At 41.4% G+C, this 18143-nt stretch overlaps 1 protein-coding gene across 2 annotated transcripts; it reads left to right on the forward strand.

Moving 5' to 3' along the window:
* The first annotated feature begins 1986 nt into the window (after positions 1–1986).
* Positions 1987–8734, forward strand: LOC111966655 (oxytocin receptor-like). 2 transcript variants are annotated; one of them, XM_023991515.3, is made up of 3 exons: positions 1987–2047; positions 2359–3281; positions 6068–8734. In XM_023991515.3, the coding sequence occupies exons 2-3, from the start codon at positions 2417–2419 to the stop codon at positions 6271–6273; spliced, it is 1071 nt and encodes a 356-aa protein (XP_023847283.1). In that variant the 5' UTR covers positions 1987–2047; positions 2359–2416; the 3' UTR covers positions 6274–8734. The 2 variants fall into 2 exon arrangements, with proteins under 2 accessions (XP_023847283.1, XP_023847291.1); XM_023991523.3 differs by having other exon boundaries at positions 1988–3281.
* Positions 8735–18143: the final 9409 nt, after the last annotated feature.

Genomic DNA, 18143 nt, shown 5'->3' on the forward strand with positions numbered 1-18143 from the left:
ATCAATGGATATCTCTTTCTCGCTCTCTCTCATATAGTCAAACAAATGGACTCTCTGATCAGGATTAATCCAAGTTAGTGCCCTGTGGCCTCCATGTAATCAGTATGATGTAAAGGTCCTCTTTGGAAATATGTTTACTGTAAGATGCACAAAACACAGCGATGTGTTAGCTTTCCAATACAGTATTGAGTGTTTATCTCCAATTGGTTAGACTCAAAGATTGTTCCCATTATAGAGGTAACTTACTCTCTGTTGACAACATGTGTCCTCTGATCCCACCTTCTCCATATCTCTCTCCCCATGGAAGACATACACAGTCTGGACATCCAGGAGGCTGTGTGGAAGTGAACTAGCCCTTGCCTCCCCTTTAGTGGGTAAAACCCAATGATGTGTGACTATGCTGATGTCTATCATAACGCCAGAGGAGGACCTGCAGCTCCCAGGGATTCTGATACAGGGGAATATGTTGAGGGAGTCAGAGAGAGGAGCAGGACACGCTGGGCACAGAGGCTGAGCTGATTACCAAATTCTCATATTATTATCAGTCAGAGCTACAGAATTTTTTAAAGGACCCAATGAGAGTTATTAGTGATATAATTATCTTGATCTTTTGTGTGTTCCATACAGCAAAATCAATGGTGTACATTTAACTCTGAAAGTGTTAAATGTACACTTTTTTCAGTGAACATATGAGTCCCACTGTACTGGTGTATAACACTTTTGAAACTATTAACACCAACACTGTTGGTTATTTTACATCACTTAGTGTTAATGTCACTCGTACAGAGTGAATTTAACTCCTGAATCAACACTAGAAATGTAACACAGCAAAAAAATCAACACTGGCCAATTTGTTGTGCACATTAATACTTAAATATGATATTTGTGATATGCCTCTCACAAGAGGGACCCCAAGTACAAAAGTGTAAGAGTTATTTCTCCTCCAGTGTTTCCAGAGAAAACATCTGTAACCATTTGGAGTCAACTGTGTGTCTGGGATCAACACTGTCTGTTTCAGAACATCTGGAGGCTGTCAGGAACATTGGCACATGTCCCATGCCCTGTGATGTGTCTGTCTGGATAAGCCAATATAGTGAGGATGAGACTATAGGTCATAGGGTATTAGGATAGATTGTTATTAGAGGAGTACATTTATTGTGAGTGTTGATCCATTTTGTGGATGGAACACAAAGCATTTGCACGGGCAGGATCTGAACCCTGGTCAAATGGGAATAATCGACATCTTGAAAGTTACAGCAAGTGGCTGGTGATGTCCAATTGTGCACTCATAGAAATATTATTATTATTATTTAAATGTTACATTCATTAAATGTTTAAACAATGCCACCCACTGCCAGGCACACTGTAGGCCTATGAATTATGATAATTGTATCAACATTTTTTTTTTTAACATTGTTTATTAGATTTTTATATAACCTGCTCATTTGGGGTTAAGGTTTCAGGAAGCTCAGTTCTGTCTAAATTGGGCTGTTCTCATTATCCCAGGAAGCTAATACATAATGACTGGAATTATTCTGTATAAATATGGAGCCACAGAGTTTCTCATACTGTACAGTCTTTGATTGAGCTCTTCATGGAAAGGGAAACTCTTGAATGCTGAGACAACTTCCAAACACTTGGTGCCTATGTAAACAGTATACCTCGCGCAGTCCAATGTAAACATCCGTTAGCCTATACAGACAGCCTAGCAGCCTGAAGTACTCTAGCCTATGACCGAACTGTAAATAAAAAATGAAAGCGTTGTTAAAAAACAAATCAATAGTTACATAAAACGTTTTGATAAACGTCTTCATATTTGAGACTTCTCGATAGAGTGGATAGAGTGGACAGGGTTCTCTATCATGAAAGGTGGCAGTCGCTGTGCGCGCGAACATCTGGAGCTGAAGGATAGCTCCACCCTGCTCTCACGCAAATAATATAAAACCCAGAGCACCAGATGCAACACCTCATCAATAGACTACTAGGCTGCAGCTCATGTCGACCCTTCCCCAACTTCTCCTGCGCACTGCAATCAAACTGAATATCAGTTAAGTTGTCTTTGTTTAAGTTATAGGCCTAAGTTTCTTTAGCCTATGGCCCTATGTGTTTTTGATGGGTTGGTTGGAATCATTGGGCTATTAGTTATTTGGAGATTTAGGTTAATTAAAATTCTCGGACATGATGTCAGTATTTAAGCATTGATGCATTGTAATTTTGAAAGTTAAATTAGCCTAAAACACATCTTACTAACTCAGTAGTTTTAGATCAGATATGGTAGGTATATCAAACATTAGTGTAATAGCATATCAGAGTATCTCTGTTAGTCAGTGTATCAATTTTTGTCTTGTTTCTCTGCAGAAGACCGCTCGTGCGTAAAGTTGCTAGCACCCGCCTCTTCGCTCTCCAAACCTGAACCATGTACCCGTTTAATGGCAGTTTCAGTAACTTCAGTCTGATGATGGAGGTTGCAGACATGCCCCGGGATGAGAACCTGGCCAAAGTAGAGATCGCGCTGCTCAGCGTCATCTTCGTCAGTGCCGCTATCCTGAATACAGGGCTACTACTGGTTCTGTGGAAGCGGCGCAAACAGGTATCCACGATGCGTGTCTTGGTGTTCCACCTTTGCGTTGCGGACCTGGTTGTGGCGTTTTTCCAGGTGTGCCCGCAGCTCATGTGGGACATTACGGACAGATTCATCGGACCGGACCTGGTGTGCCGCTTGGTGAAGTATCTGCAGGTCGTAGGCATGTTTGCGTCCACCTACATGATCGTAGTGATGACCATTGACCGCTACCAGGCTATCTGCAACCCTATGGTCAAATTTCAGAGGAGGCGCAAGCGCTGGAACATCCCTGTTTGCATCGCCTGGGCGATCTCCCTCATGGGCGGCCTGCCCCAGATCTTCATATTCTCGCGGGTTCAGGTGGCGCCCGGGGTGTTCGACTGCTGGGCGGACTTTATCCAGCCCTGGGGCTTGAAGACCTACATCAMCTGGACCACGATGGTTATCTTTGTCTTGCCCATTTTGACCGTGGTGGTGTGCCAGGTGCGAATCTGTCGAGCCATCCAGAATAACCTTTACTTAAAGACGCACCAGGATGGGGGTAGCGGGGTTGCCTTTCAGCTGCCCTCTAGAACCAGCAGCGTGGCCGGGGTGTCCAAAGCACGAATCAAAACTGTGAAGATGACAGTGGTTATCGTACTTGCCTACATCATCTGCTGGACTCCGTTCTTCACGGTCCAGCTTTGGTCTGTGTGGGACAAGGAGGCGCCAACAGAAAGTAAGAACACGGATATCAATCTTATTATAACTGTATAATAAAGTCCCCAAATATGACTGTCAATAGGGCGTTAGGGGTGGCGCCCCGCTTGTGATAAAATAATAGATATATTTGATATAGTAATTATTTTTATAAAAATATATATAAGCCTATATATTATATCATTCATGGATTGTGTTTTAAACGCTCATAAAAGTGGGGTAGATCTGTAAATTTTCCTGTTTCAAAAATAGATTGTTCAGAACAAGCTGTTCAGTTACTACTCCTCTCCTCAGCGACTGCAAGCAGCCTGCATCAGCACCGCCTCCGTGGGCGCAAAGGCCATGCTGGATGTTGAGGGGGCTTGATTAACCTCGCCCAGGCGCACGTGTAGGCTTGTTTTTGCACCGGCTTAAAGTTGACTGCATGAACCAGGTGCCCGCTCTGTCCGCCAGCAAAGTAGTCTCAAAACAAAAGTGATGTAATTCAGCATGTGTAGTTATTAGTAGAATTCTGTGTTTTCCCATGCAAAAGTGGTTGCTTTTGAAAAACGCTTGATCTGCCTTCACAATGAAAACTAGTTAGATCATTTTAACATGTGTTTTATGGAAAATAGATTTCTGGAGATTTACAAGCTGCCTTGTTAACAAAATGACAGAGCGGCACAGATTACTGTTCCATTTGACAAGGACGCTCCTCCCTCCCCGTTTTCGCCTCATGAAGTGACAGGCCTTTACCCGTTTCAAACCCGAGCCAGCGTAAAATAACTCCCTCAATGATTGTATTGTTTTGCCAGTCAGCTATTTGCTATGAGGGGGAACTGCCCATAGCATAAATTATGACAGCACAAAGTAAATGGACTGACATGGGTTCTAAAATTTGCATCCGTTCAGTCAGAACTTCTGAATCTGCTTTAGTCTCTCTCCCAATGAGTCTCTCATGCCAGACGGTTTACTTCTGCATGTGAGACTAGATCTGCTCTATCAGGTATAGATGCTGCTAAAGCAAATTGTAATTAACTTGTTAATAAATAATCATAACAGTCACGGGTGCCTGGGACCTGATAAACCAGACAACAACATCCAAGAAAGGTCGAAGGACAGAGGGATACACTAGTTAGAATCTTCTCAATGCGGATCTGGTAGGACAAAAAAGCTTGGCCAATTTTATTGTCCATCAAGGTAGGTAACAGGGTGACGTGTGTAGACTAAAACAGACTAAAACCGTGTGTATCAATCACAAAGGATGATGAAAATAATTTGCCAGCTACAGTAATTTTGAGAAATAGTTTGGGGGTAGGGTGCCCCATTTTTGGGTCAAATTTTTTTGGGTCAAATTAACCAGTTAGCCTATCTTCCTTTGATAAGTAGCTTGCTAGCTAATTAATAGTTCACTCTCACTCACTCTCATAGTTCACTCTCATGCCAATTTCAAGTCTTTCTAAACTAATATCTGACTAAGGGTGCGTTTGTAAATTCCCTCTGGAGTGTCAGAGTGTGCTGAGTGCAGTCAGATTGTCCGTTCATAAATTCAGTGCATTTTGCTCTCGGAGCGTACAGAGCGCACACTGGACGTTCAGGCAGAGGAGTAAGCTTGATGCGAGCGTTCTGACCTCACAACGGCAGTCAAGTGCCCAAGATAACTGGCTAAAGTTAGATAGCTTGCTAGCTACTTCCAGACACAAATGAGTGAAACCTCACTCTGACCATTTTATTCGCCCAAGCAGAGCTGGTTAGACTGTTTTCATGTTATCTAGAGTGTTAGTGACTGTAACTGTGCTGCTGGCAACAATCTAATTAATTTTTTTGCCAATGTTTACTGACACGATCATATTCAATGGGTGTTGCGGGTGTTGTGTGTTCAGAATTTATGATCGGACAATCTGACAACTCTCTGAATTTACGAATGCCAAGATCGGTCTCTGAGCGCACTCAGGCACTTTACAAACACACCCTATGTTAGCTAGCTATCCCCAGTTAGATAATGTGTTTTCCCAGTTAGATAATGGGTTTTCACTTATTGCATCTGCATGCATGTTATGTTCTCCCTGGTGCACTCATTTGTTTGTGACATGAGCTGGCTGCTCGTTCTAAATAGTAGCCTATGATCTAATCTGTTCAAAACAGTGGCAGCAGTGGTCATTTGGTTTTTGACATGCAAATGTGAAATAGATCTATTTATGCTGTTGTTCAAATGCACAGATTTCTTTATATGTCTTCTCAAATAATTTACTGGTAGTTTGAAAACATGACATCATATTTATGTCATGGTGCTTTGTTGACAACTCCAACCACCTCATGCCCCGGGTATTCACACCACAGGTACACACCCTCTGATTTAGGCTAGTCTCGTACACGCCAATCAGACCTACAGCATCATTGGACAAAATGGTGCCCAGCATAATCTGGATATGTGTGCAACAAAAGTTCAACAGTCATCTTCTGCTACCATTTCTGTCAAGCCATCTACGCATACAATTTGATGCATACCTTTAATAAATCCAACATATGCACCACACAGAACACACTGCAACTACCTCTGCAACCAGTGGAGGCTGTTGAGGAGGGGACAGCTCATAGTAATGGTAACCACGTTTGATACCATTCCATTTACTAAATTCCAGCAATTATTATGAACCTCCCCCTCAGCAGCCTCCACTGTCTGCAACGCAATGCTGCAAGGCAAACGCAGCGTTCCATTGGAAATTAATGTACTTCTGGTGTACCAAAACGCAATAACACTGTCGGTGTGATCGAGGCGTAGGGCGCAGTAAATGTGCGTAATTTATCCTTGTGTTGTCATTGCAGCCGCAACGTTCACCATCCTGATGCTGTTGGCAAGTCTGAACAGCTGCGCAAACCCCTGCATCTACCTGCTCTTCAGCGGCCAGCTGCCCAATAAGCTGATGGTGCTGTGCCGAAGGCCTTCCAACGGGAAAGACTCCATTAACTATGAGGCCACAGTGGTCAGCTCGCTCTACATGAGCTTCAAAAGCATCTCCGACTCCAAATAGAACACACTGTTTTCATATTTTCCCGGTATGGGGAAGCAAGTAACTAAAGGTACGCTTTAGAACCTGAAAGAGTTCTTTGGYTGTCCCCATAAGATAACCCTTTGAAGAACCCTTTTTGGCTCCATGTAGAACCCGTAACCAAAAAGGTTTTTCCTATGGGGTACAGCCGAAGAACCCTTTTGGTACTCTTTCTTCTAAGAGTGTATGTGCGCAAATACACGCTAAATACTGGGGAATAGTCCACCACTAATGGATGAAGGCTGCCTGTTTGTGATGTGGGCTGGCGCTGGGTGTCACAGGGAGATATATCACGGTTGTAACACCTCTGGCAGACAACATAGGAATGAGCAACATTAGCTAGATTTCCGACAGTTTTCATGTGAATATTATCAAATCCGCATAAAAACAATATGCGCATTTCCCACCGGAGGTGTTTCCATCAAATGCACTTGTTTGACTTGATGCAGATAAAAGGCTGTGTGCGCGTGATCCCGCGGTTAAATTCCCAATGTACCCAAGAAAAAATACAAGTTAAATGAGTTTCCAGCACATTTGCAACTCTACTGATTGGTTTTCCAGCCAACAGCGCTATCTTCTTTATATTTGTCAAACGGCAGCCAAGCATTGATTAACATGTCACCAGAAGAAAACCCTGGATATTTATTGGAAAGAAGCATCAAGCTCAGCACCTTGTACTTTCACCACCCTGTGAACTTCATCATTTATTTAATCTGTAGCATAATAAACTGCATGCTTTCCCAAAGAGTCATAGTGGGGGGGACCACACAACATGTCATTAAGTGACTCCAAGTTTTCTTCGACATGATGTTATTATATCAATATTTGCGCAGAGCAGTGTTTCCCAACTCCTGTTCTCGAGTAATCACAACAGCACAGACATATTTGTTGTAGCACCAGACAAACTCACCTGATTCAACTAATTGAGGGCTTAATGATTAGTTATCAAGTTGAATCAGGCGTGCTTGTCCAGGGTTACAACAAAATGTGTGCTTTTGGGGGTACTCGAGGTTGATTAGTTTCCTACCTTTTTGTGAATACATGTCTAAATCTAATCTAACACCACCAGTTAACACCTGCAAACTTTTTGATTGTATAGTGTAGACTGCATTTACTGCCTGTGATTGTTTACAATAATCGTATGATCATCTTCAGCTGTTTGGTGCTTTTATGAAGCCAGTGACGTGGTGAAAGAAAGCAGTTACAAAATAGGTGTGTGTTCACAGACATAGTCCAATGTTGACGTAATCTAACAAAATACAAGCCAACTGTTTGATGTCTTCTGTGCCCATATGAATGTACCCTACGGTGTAACTGCAATGATGAGATAGATGTTCTTCTTCTTTGTTTTATTTTCTCGCAGTCATACTATGTTCAACTGTGTTTGATCTTGCCTAGCCATCTTGTCTCAAGAGGACCACATTGGAAATAAGTCCCAGACTTTATTGTGTGTTATCCTCCGTGCTTTAACAATGGAAATAAGTCCCAGACTTTATTGTGTGTTATCCTCCATGATTTAACAATGGAAATAAGTCCCAGACTTTATTCTGTGTTATCCTCCGTGCTTTAACAATGGAAATAAGTCCCAGACTTTATTGTGTGTTATCCTCCATGTTTTCACTCATGTGCATGTATGGCTTTTTCTAGGTTTATGTGTGCTTGTTTTTAAAAWGGTCAAATTAACAAACTAACTTAACTTCAGAAAGACTAGACAGATTTTTGGAAAACTTTGTTTAAACCAAAAATGATGTACGAAAGCCTTCTATGTTTAGGTCTGTTGTAAACTGACAAAGACTAATGATTTTGTGGTGCAATTGACTGTAAAATAAACAACCACATTTTTGTGGGTAGATGTTCTCCATTTGAAATGAAGCCCATAAAGTTGCTGGGAGCCATTTTATTTTTGTTCTGCAACAGAGCTGTTTCTGGGAGATTTCTTGGAGTTAAGGAATTCTTATTCAATTCCCTTTCCTGTTTGAGTTGGGCACCATTAGTAAGAGGGCGTCTGTTGTACAATTGCAGAAATGCAACATTTCTAATGATCTCTTCTTAAAACAGATCCCCCAGTATCTATTTTGTCATTAACAAAGAGTGAGACCAAGCACACCATCAATGCACAAACATAATCAGCAGCATATAGCCTACTTGCGGCTACAGCATAAAACACAGTGGATAAAATGTCTAGTTAAGTACACAATCAAAAACCGTCCAGCCTAGAGTCTAAACATGTCACTTTAGTCTATGGTACACAACCACAATCATACAGCTAATAGAACGACAGAAAATTAGCTGCTGTATAATGAGCTAAATTTAATTTGTGTGTCTAGCTGCACTGCTATTCCATAAAGCATTTGTACGTTTGTAAATCATGTTCCCCTTCTTTGTTTTGATATCATTTGCACAGTATAATATGTATGATGAATAAAGTGTTACATTTTCCATACATGAGTCTGGCTTGATTGTGTTTTCTAACAGTCAATCATCTATTAGTGACATGGACATACATTTTTCAGATGCATCTCCAATTACCTATATCTATCCACCACAGTACACAATAACACCAGCAGTACAGTATGTTCTGTTTTATATTGTTGAAGACATCACTTCAGTAATTGGTCATGAAAACACAAAGAACACAACCAACTCCTTTGCCTTAATTGGTCAGTGACTGAAAGAAAGGAAGATCATAGTGTGAATATGACTTCCGAGAAATATAAGAATGTCATATAAAATGTCTCTCCAGCCTATTACTGATAACTGCTCACTGTATAAGTGCAAATTTCAGTCCCAGTCCAAATACATTATTTTAAATTGCTCTGAATATCATGCTCTCAAAATTCTGCATGCACTGACAGTCTCAACAAAGCCATTGAATATATCAGGAGTCCTCTGTAGACTATACATTAGGTGGAATGGCATTTACTGCAATCAAATACTAATCAGCAGGGACAATAACGACAGCTATGTAGACATGGAACAGACTGGTCATGTTTGGCAGTGATGTAAGGACATAGTTCTAGATGACAATGAGTTTAGGATAGCCTGAGTGTCAGTCGGTTTGTACCATCATGCCAACTCCTTGTCACTCATTGTCATGCAAAACATGATCGGATTGACAATGACAGCAATGGAGTTGGCAAGAACACAAACAGATCTGAGACCAGGCTAGGTTTACAGTGCGTTGCAAAAGTATTCATCCCTCTTGGCATTTTTCCTATTTTGTTGCATTACAAACTGTAATTGAAATTGATTTTTATTTGGATTTCATGTAATGGACATACATAAAATAGTCCAAATTGGTGAAGTGAAAATAAAAAAATTACTTGTTTAAAAAAAATAAAAACGGAAAAGTGGTGCATGCATATGTATTCACCCCTTTGCTATGAAGCCCCTAAATAAGATCTGGTTCAACCAATTACCTTCAGAAGTCACATAATTAGTTAAACAAAGTCCACCCGTGTGCAATCTAAGTGTCACATGATCTGTCACATGATCTCAGTATATATACACCTGTTCTGAAGGCCCCAGAGTCTGTAACACTACTAAGCAAGGGGCACCACCAAACAAGCGGCACCATGAAGACCAAGGAGCTGGAGAGCTCCTTGGTCAGGGACAAAGTTGTGGAGAAGTACAGATCAGGGTTGGGTTATAAAAAAAAAATGAAACTTTGAACATCCCACAGAGCACCATTAAATCCATTATTGAAAAATGGAAAGAATATGGCACCACAACAAACCTGCCAAGAGAGGGCCGCCCACCAAAATTCACGGACCAGGCAAGGAGGGCATTAATCAGAGAGGCAACAAAGAGACCAAAGATAACCCTGAAGGAGCTGCAAAGCTCCACAGCGGAGATTGGAGTATCTGTCCATGGGACCACTTTAAGCCGTTCACTCCACAGAGCTGGGATTTGCGGAAGAGTGGCGAGAAAAAAGCCATTGCTTAGAAAGAGGTAAGCAAACAAGTTTGGTGTTCACCAAAAGGTGTGTGAGAAACTCCCCAAACATATGGAAGTAGGTACTCTGGTCAGATGAGACAAAAAATTTGCTTTTTGGCCATCAAGGAAAATGCTATATATGGCGCAAACCCAACACCCTTCATCACCCCGAGAACACCATCCCCACTGTGAAGCATGGTGGTGGCAGCATCATTCTGTGGGGATGTTTTTCATCGGCAGGGACTGGGAAACTGGTCAGAATTGAAGGAATGATGGATGGCACTAAATACAGAGAAATTCTTGAGGGAAACCTGTTTCAGTCTTCCAGATTTGAGACTGGGACGGAGGTTCAACTTCCAGCAGGACAATGACCCTAAGCATACTGCTAAAGCAACACTTGAGTGGTTTAAGGGAAAACATTTAAATGTCTTGGAATGGCCTAGTCAAAGCCCAGACCTCAATCCAATTGAGAATCTGTGCTATGACTTAAAGATTGCTGTATACCAGTGGAACCCATCCGACTTGAAGGCGCTTGAGCAGTTTTTCCTTGAAGAATGGGCAAAAAATCCAAGTGGCAAGATGTGCCAAGCTTATAGAGACATACCCCAAGAGACTTGCAGCTGTAATTGCTGTAAAAGGTGTCTCTACGAAGTATGGACTTTGGGAGGGTGAATAGTTATGCACACTCAAGTTTGTTTTTGTGTCTTATTTCTTGTTTGTTTCACAATAAAACATATTTAGCATCTTCAAAGTSGTAGGCATGTTGTGTCAATCACATGACACAAACCCCCCAAAAATCCATTTTAATTCTAGGTTGTAAGAAAACAAAATAGGAAAAATTTCAAGGGAGGTGAATACTTTCTCAAGGCACTGTAGGAGCCTGTCAGAACGGTCTCTGTATCGTTATGAGAGCTGGTTGACATAGTTTCTCACTGAATATAGCTATACTGTAAGGTATGAACAGGTGATGAAATATAATATGGTCTGCCAAGGGAATGGATATCAGCAGAATTGTATGTCAGAAGTAGTGTTCCAAAGCTCCACACATTTATCAGAAAGCTGTTATTAGCTGTTCTGTTCCAGGGCCTGTCAGTGCCGCACTGGGAAACCAGTCTGTACCGTGTGACAGCCTGTCAATCAATCACAGCTAATGTGTGAGCAATGCATTCTTACAATTAGGCAACTTGACAATTGCCTGAGGCCTCACATCCTCAGGTGCCTCGTTAACTTGGCATAATTTTGTTTAATAATACATAATTTTGTTATCTTGCCTTCCTCCTCCGCTCAAGGCCTTCCTCAGCTCGTGGGTAACCTCTGATCGGTTTTCTTCCTCTGAAATTGGCTCTAGTTTTCGAACAGTTGGGACTATTAGCTCTCTCTCTATGACGCTCACAGGCCACGCAGGACACATAGAAGGGATGGTGACAAAACTGCTATTTAAAACACTGCAGATCTTTTTTTCTACACATAATTATTACCTGACAATCTTCCCTGATGTTTTCTCGCACTTTCCAATACCTTTCTGATGCATTTCACTCATGTTTTGATTCAAATGTTTGTACACTTTGCCCATATTAAAGTAATTTGACATATTTTCTTATTACCCTTATGAATATAGAAACTTGGTTGCAGTTTTATTTTTTTTTACTATTTTCTACTCTGTAGAATAATAGTGAAGACATCAAAACTATGAAATAACACATATGGAATCATGTAGTAACCAAAAAAATTGTTAACAAATCAAAATATATTTTATACTTGAGGTATCCACCCAAGCTCTTTTGAATTCTCTCAACCAGCTTCATGAGGTAGTCACCTGGAATGCATTTCAATTAACAACTGTGCCTTGTTAAAAGATAATTTGTGGAATTTCTTTCCTTCTTAATGCGTTTGAGTCAATTAGAAGTGTTGTGACAAGGTAGGGTTGGTATATGCAGATGATAGCCCTATTTGGTAAAAAACCAAATCCATATTATGGCAAGAACAGCTCAAATAAGMAAAGAGAAACGACAGTCTATCATTACTTTAAGACATGAAGGTCAAACAATCCGGAAAATTTCWAGTTTCTTCAAGTGTAGTCGCAAAAACCATAAAGTGTTATGATGAAACTGGCTCTCATGAGGACCACCACAGGAAAGGAAGACCCAGAGTTACCTCTGTTGCAGAGGAGAAGTTAATTAGAGTTACCTGCACCTCAGAAATTGCAGCTCAAATAAATGCTTCACAGAGTTCATGTAAAAGACACATCTCAACATCAACTGTTCAGAAGAGAGTGTGTGAATCAGGCGTTCATGGTCGAATTGCTGCAAAGAAGCTACTACTAAAGGACACCAATAATAAGAAGAGACTTGCTTGGGCCAAGAAACATGAGCAATGGACGTAGACCAGTGGACATCTGTCCTTGGGTCTGATTAGTCCAAATTTGAGATTTTTGGTTCCAACCGCCGTGTCTTTGTGAGACGCAGAGTAGGTGAATGGCTGATCTCTACATGTGTGGGTCCCACCGGGAAGCTTGGAGGAGGATGTGTGATGGTGTGGGGGTGCTTTGCTGGTGACACTGTTGTGATTTATTTAGAATTCAAGGCACACTTAACCAGCATGCCTACCACACCATTCTGCAGTGATACGGCATCCCATATGGTTTGCGCTTAGTGGGACTATCATTTGTTTTTCAACAGGACAATGACCCAACACACCTCCAGGCTGTTTAAGGGGCTATGGACAAGAAGAGAGTGATGGAGTGCTGCATCAGAGGACCTGCTCCACATTCACCCGACCTCACCCAATTGAGATGGTTTGAGATAAGTTTGACCGCAGAGTGGGAAAGCAGCCAACAAGTGCTCAGCATATGTGAAAACTCCTTCAAGACTGTTGGAAAGCATTCCAGGTGAAGCTGGTTGAGAGAATGCCAAGAGTGTGCAAAGTTGTCATCAAGGCAAAGGGTGGCTACTTTGAAGAATCAAAAAATATTTTGATTTGTTAATACTTTTTTTGGGTTACTACATGATTCCATATGTATTATTTAATAGTTTTGATGTCTTCACTATTAGTTGAAAATGGAGAAAATAGTAAAAATAAAGAAAAACCCTTGAATGAGTAGGTGTGCCAAACTTTTGACTGGTACTGTATCTAATATAGGTATTGGCCCAGAATTTCCACATCAGTGCATCCCTAACTTGAATGTCTAAAACCAGATAGAAAATATGTAGAAATGATAATGGACTACATATTTTAAATAACTGCCCTTTTCTGGCCCGCAAATCTGTGCCGCCCTACATGGAAATTTTGAATTCCCGGTTTATCCTTGAGCCAAAATTATTGCCACCACGGTTTTATGTGGTGATACAAAGACCTTTACTAGTATAGGGCATTTAAAGTATTTTCTGTAAGCCTATTCACTTCTGCTTTGTTCACTTAAAAGAGACGCTCTCTGAACAGCTCTTCGTTCAGTAGCCATGATTATGATAAATAAACATGAGTTGGGCCTCAGACTGGCCTATGCATAGGGCTCCAAATCTGCTCTTGTGGTGTGTGTGGATGTGTTGTGTTGTGTGTGGTGTGTGTGTGTGTGTGTGTGGTGTGTGTGTGTGTGGTGTGTGTGTGTGTGTTGTGTGGTGTGTGTGTGGGTGTGTGTGTGTGTGTGTGTGTGTGTGTGTGTGTGTGTGTGTGTGTGTGTGTTGGTGTGTTGTGTGTGTGTGTGTAACAGTCAATATATATCAGTCTGATATGAGCAACATTATGACTCATAGTTGTAGAACCATGTACTTATTGTAAGTACAGTATACTTCCTACACAAACTGACATGGACACAGAGAGACACAAACAAACACCTAAAAGTTCTGTACTTCATGTACACACTTACATGGACAGAAAGAGACACACGAACACACACATATCTAATAGTTCTATACCTCAGACTAAGAACAACTTCAGAGGATGTCCAAGTTATTTGAGACTGTCTTGAGACAAAGGGTTGGAACTGGTTCAAAAAACGGAAAATAACACAATTATTTGAGGAACAGAACCCAAACCGAAAACAAAAGTGACCTATACTGTTCCAAAACTGAACCATTATTTTAAAAGCATAGGAACCGGTTAATAACATTACTTTACATTCCAGGCATTTTTTTCCAGTCCAACAAAAATTGCAACAAAGCGCCTATGCAAAGCCCTCACTCTGTCACTCAGAAACGTATTACAACAACCTTTCATTCAATAGAATAAAATAAGGAGTAAAGTACAAACATAACAGGTATCAGAATAAAAACGTCTATTACAACAATAATGTCAGCGACATCAACAATGGGTGTGCGTGTGTGTGTAGGCTACCTGCCCCTCTGAAGCATAGGTCGCTGTAGCCTATTTACTACGTTACAAGCGTGATTCAGAAATTATGGCGAGATGTTTAATTAGAGAAGAGTGGAATTAATTTTTCATTGCTAGTTAAGGATACTATAGTTATCACTTTTCACATTGTATTTATTAACTACAAAAAGGTCAAACGTGTTTTTAATTCTACTGCTGCTCTGCACACACAAGCTTGTTAGCTAGTTAGCTAGCTAACGTTTACTCTGGTCCAACATTAAACCAACTCGGAAGTTCAAAGACTTTGAAAGTTCCTACATGGATACCACTCCTCCATAGGTATAATTCTGTGAGCCTAATTCAGATAATGCATGTCATGACAAGATGCCCAGTGCTTCAAGGTAAGCTTCCTTCATCCTCTCTCGCCCTCTCCTCACCCTCGAAATTTCAGTTGCATCTTGCGCCCTATACTGCGACTAGCAGCACAGTGTGTGTTTGTCCTTCATTATGATTAAACCATGCTTTTACCGCATAATACAATTTGTTCTTAACGACTTTCCGATAAAGATGAAATCTCTTACCTGCTCCACAGCAAGCTGCTATATCTGCACTGATTGGTGAAGTAATTGAATGTTGTGCTAAATGTAAAAAAAGGTAGGCTATATTTCAGAGGTTTTAAAAGGAACGATATAAACTGGTACTTTTTTGGGGTTCGAACCAGTTCAGAACTTAATTTCTCTGGTCGGAACAGTGGAACTGAACAAAAAAAATAATGGTTTTGTTCAGAATTAAACGATTTGAAAATCATTTTGTTTGAACCCCTGCCTGAGACAGACATTGGTGTTGTTGTTGTGAACTGAAAACAATCTGGGGTCCTGCCCTAGAAAYGCTGTCTGTGCCTCAGGCCAGCCAGGGTCTCAACATTCTCTAAATGGCAAAGTAATACTCTGTATTGGAACCTTTCACAATTAGACACAGGATTTATAGGCTTATAGGCTCTTTCACTGGGATTGAACTGAAATCCTGTGTACCCGTGGCTCTAAATATGCTGAAATTCAAGATAAAATTTGTTCATCTTTCAGGCGAACATATTGAAACTTGGACAAATCCAGACTGGAATATGATGACTGTAATCAGAGGACTCCATATGTGCTGATTGTATCTACAGTGTCCTATTGTGGGGAGAGGGAGGGCAGTTTGTTGGTGTGATAAATGAAAACTGTGTTTGTAATTAACACAAATACAACATCAGTCTAGGTCCCATAATCATGGCTTGTTAGTAGCAAATATGTATTGTTCCTCTAACTTATGAGTTATTGAAACATTCAAAGGCTCATTCATGTGCACTTATGCATACAGACAGGCATAAACACACACCTTTTGATACACCTGATACAAACAATTACTGTTTATCGCAGATATAACAGTCAAGCAGGTAATAAAAGTTTAACATAAGAGGTCTGACGTCACCAATGGTGGAAAAAGTACCCAATTGTCATACTTGAGTAAAAGTGAAGATACCTTAATAGAACATGACTCAAGTAAAAGTTAGTCACCCAGTAAAATACTACTTCAGTATTTGGTTTCAAATTCTGAAATATTAAGCAAACCAGATGGCAGAATTTTATTTTTTATTGACAGATAGCCAGGGGCACCCTCATAATTTACAAATGAATCAAATCAAAATCAAGTTTATTTTATATAGCCCTTCGTACATCAGCTGATATCTCGAAGTGCTGTACAGAAACCCAGCCTAAAACACCAAACAGCAAGCAATGCAGGTGTAGAAGCACGGCAGCTAGGAAAAACTCCCTAGAAAGGCCAAAACCTAGGAAGAAACCTAGAGAGGAACCAGGCTATGAGGGGTGGCCAGTCCTCTTCTGGCTGTGCCGGGTGGAGATTATAACAGAACATGGCCAAGATGTTCAAATGTTCATAAATGACCAGCATGGTCAAATAATAATCAGGAGTAAATGTCAGTTGGCTTTTCATAGCCGATCATTAAGAGTATSTCTACCGCTCCTGCGGTCTCTAGAGAGTTGAAAACAGCAGGTCTGGGACAGGTAGCACGTCCGGTGGACAGGTCAGGGTTCCATAGCCGCAGGCAGAACAGTTGAAACTGGAACAGCAGCAAGGCCAGGTGGACTGAGGACAGCAAGGAGTCATCATGCCCGGTAGTCCTGACGCATGGTCCTAGGGCTCAGGTCCTCCGAGAGAGAGAAAGAAAGAGAGAAGGAGAGAATTAGAGAGAGCATACTTAAATTCACACAGGACACCGGATAAGACAGGAGAAGTACTCCAGATATAACCAACTGACCCTAGCCCCCCGACACATAAACTACTGCAGCATAAATACTGGAGGCTGAGACAGGAGGGGTCAGGAGACACTGTGGCCCCATCCGATGATACCCCCGGACAGGACCAAACAGGAAGAATATAACCCCACCCACTTTGCCAAAGCACAGCCCCCACACCACTAGAGGGATATCTTCAACCACCAACTTACCATCCTGAGACAAGGCCGAGTATAGCCCACAAAGATCTCCACCACAGCACAAACCAAGGGGGGGCGCCAACCCAGACAGGAAGATCACGTTAGTATCTCAACCCACTCAAGTGACGCACCCCTCCTAGGGACGGCATGAAAGAGCACCAGTAAGCCAGTGACTCAGCCCCTGTAATAGGGTTAGAGGCAGAGAATCCCAGTGGAGAGAGGGGAACCGGCCAGGCAGAGACAGCAAGGGCGGTTCGTTGCTCCAGAGCCTTTCCGTTCACCAGACTACACTCAATCATATGACCCACTGAAGAGATAAGTCTTCAGTAAAGACTTGAAGGTTGAGACCGAGTCTGCGTCTCTCACATGGGTAGGCAGACTATTCCATAAAAATKGAGATCTATAGGAGAAAGCCCTGCCTCCAGCTGTTTGCTTAGAAATTCTAGGGACAATTAGGAGGCCTGCGTCTTGTGACCGTAGCGCACGTGTAGGTATGTACGGCAGGACCAACTCGGAAAGATAGGTAGGAGTAAGCCCATGTAACGCTTTATAGGTTAACAGTAAAACCTTGAAATCAACCCTTGCTGATTTGTGTTTAATGAGTCCACCCAATCAAAGGCAGTAGGGATGACCAGGGAGGCTCTCTTGATAAGTGTGTGAATTGGATCATTTTCCTGTCCTGCTAAGCATTCAAAATGTAATGAATACTTTTGTGTGTGAGGGAAAATGTATGGAGTACAAAGTACATTATTTTCTTTAGGAATGTATTGAACTAAAAGTTCTAAATAGTAAAGTACAGATACCACCCCAAAAAAGTAGTACTTAAGAATTTTTTACACCCCTGGACTAACCCCTGAACCACTATTTTAAATCTCTTATTCCCCCTTCATCAAAGGCTTGTTTTTGAAATGAATAAAGGATGAAAGGGATGAAAGCGAGAGCTGGATAATTCATGTATCCTCCAGCAATGTGTTTGTGAGGGGCGAGCACTAGACTATGGAGAATCAATCCATACCATTTMATCTCCTAATACATATTTGAACCAAACACACCTCAAGCCACCCCATTGTCCTGTTCTTCCAAAACAAATTGTGGCTTTGCTTTGCACCCATCCAAC

This window comes from Salvelinus sp. IW2-2015, linkage group LG1 (assembly GCF_002910315.2).
Source record: "Salvelinus sp. IW2-2015 linkage group LG1, ASM291031v2, whole genome shotgun sequence".
NCBI classification, from domain to species: Eukaryota; Metazoa; Chordata; class Actinopteri; order Salmoniformes; family Salmonidae; genus Salvelinus; species Salvelinus sp. IW2-2015.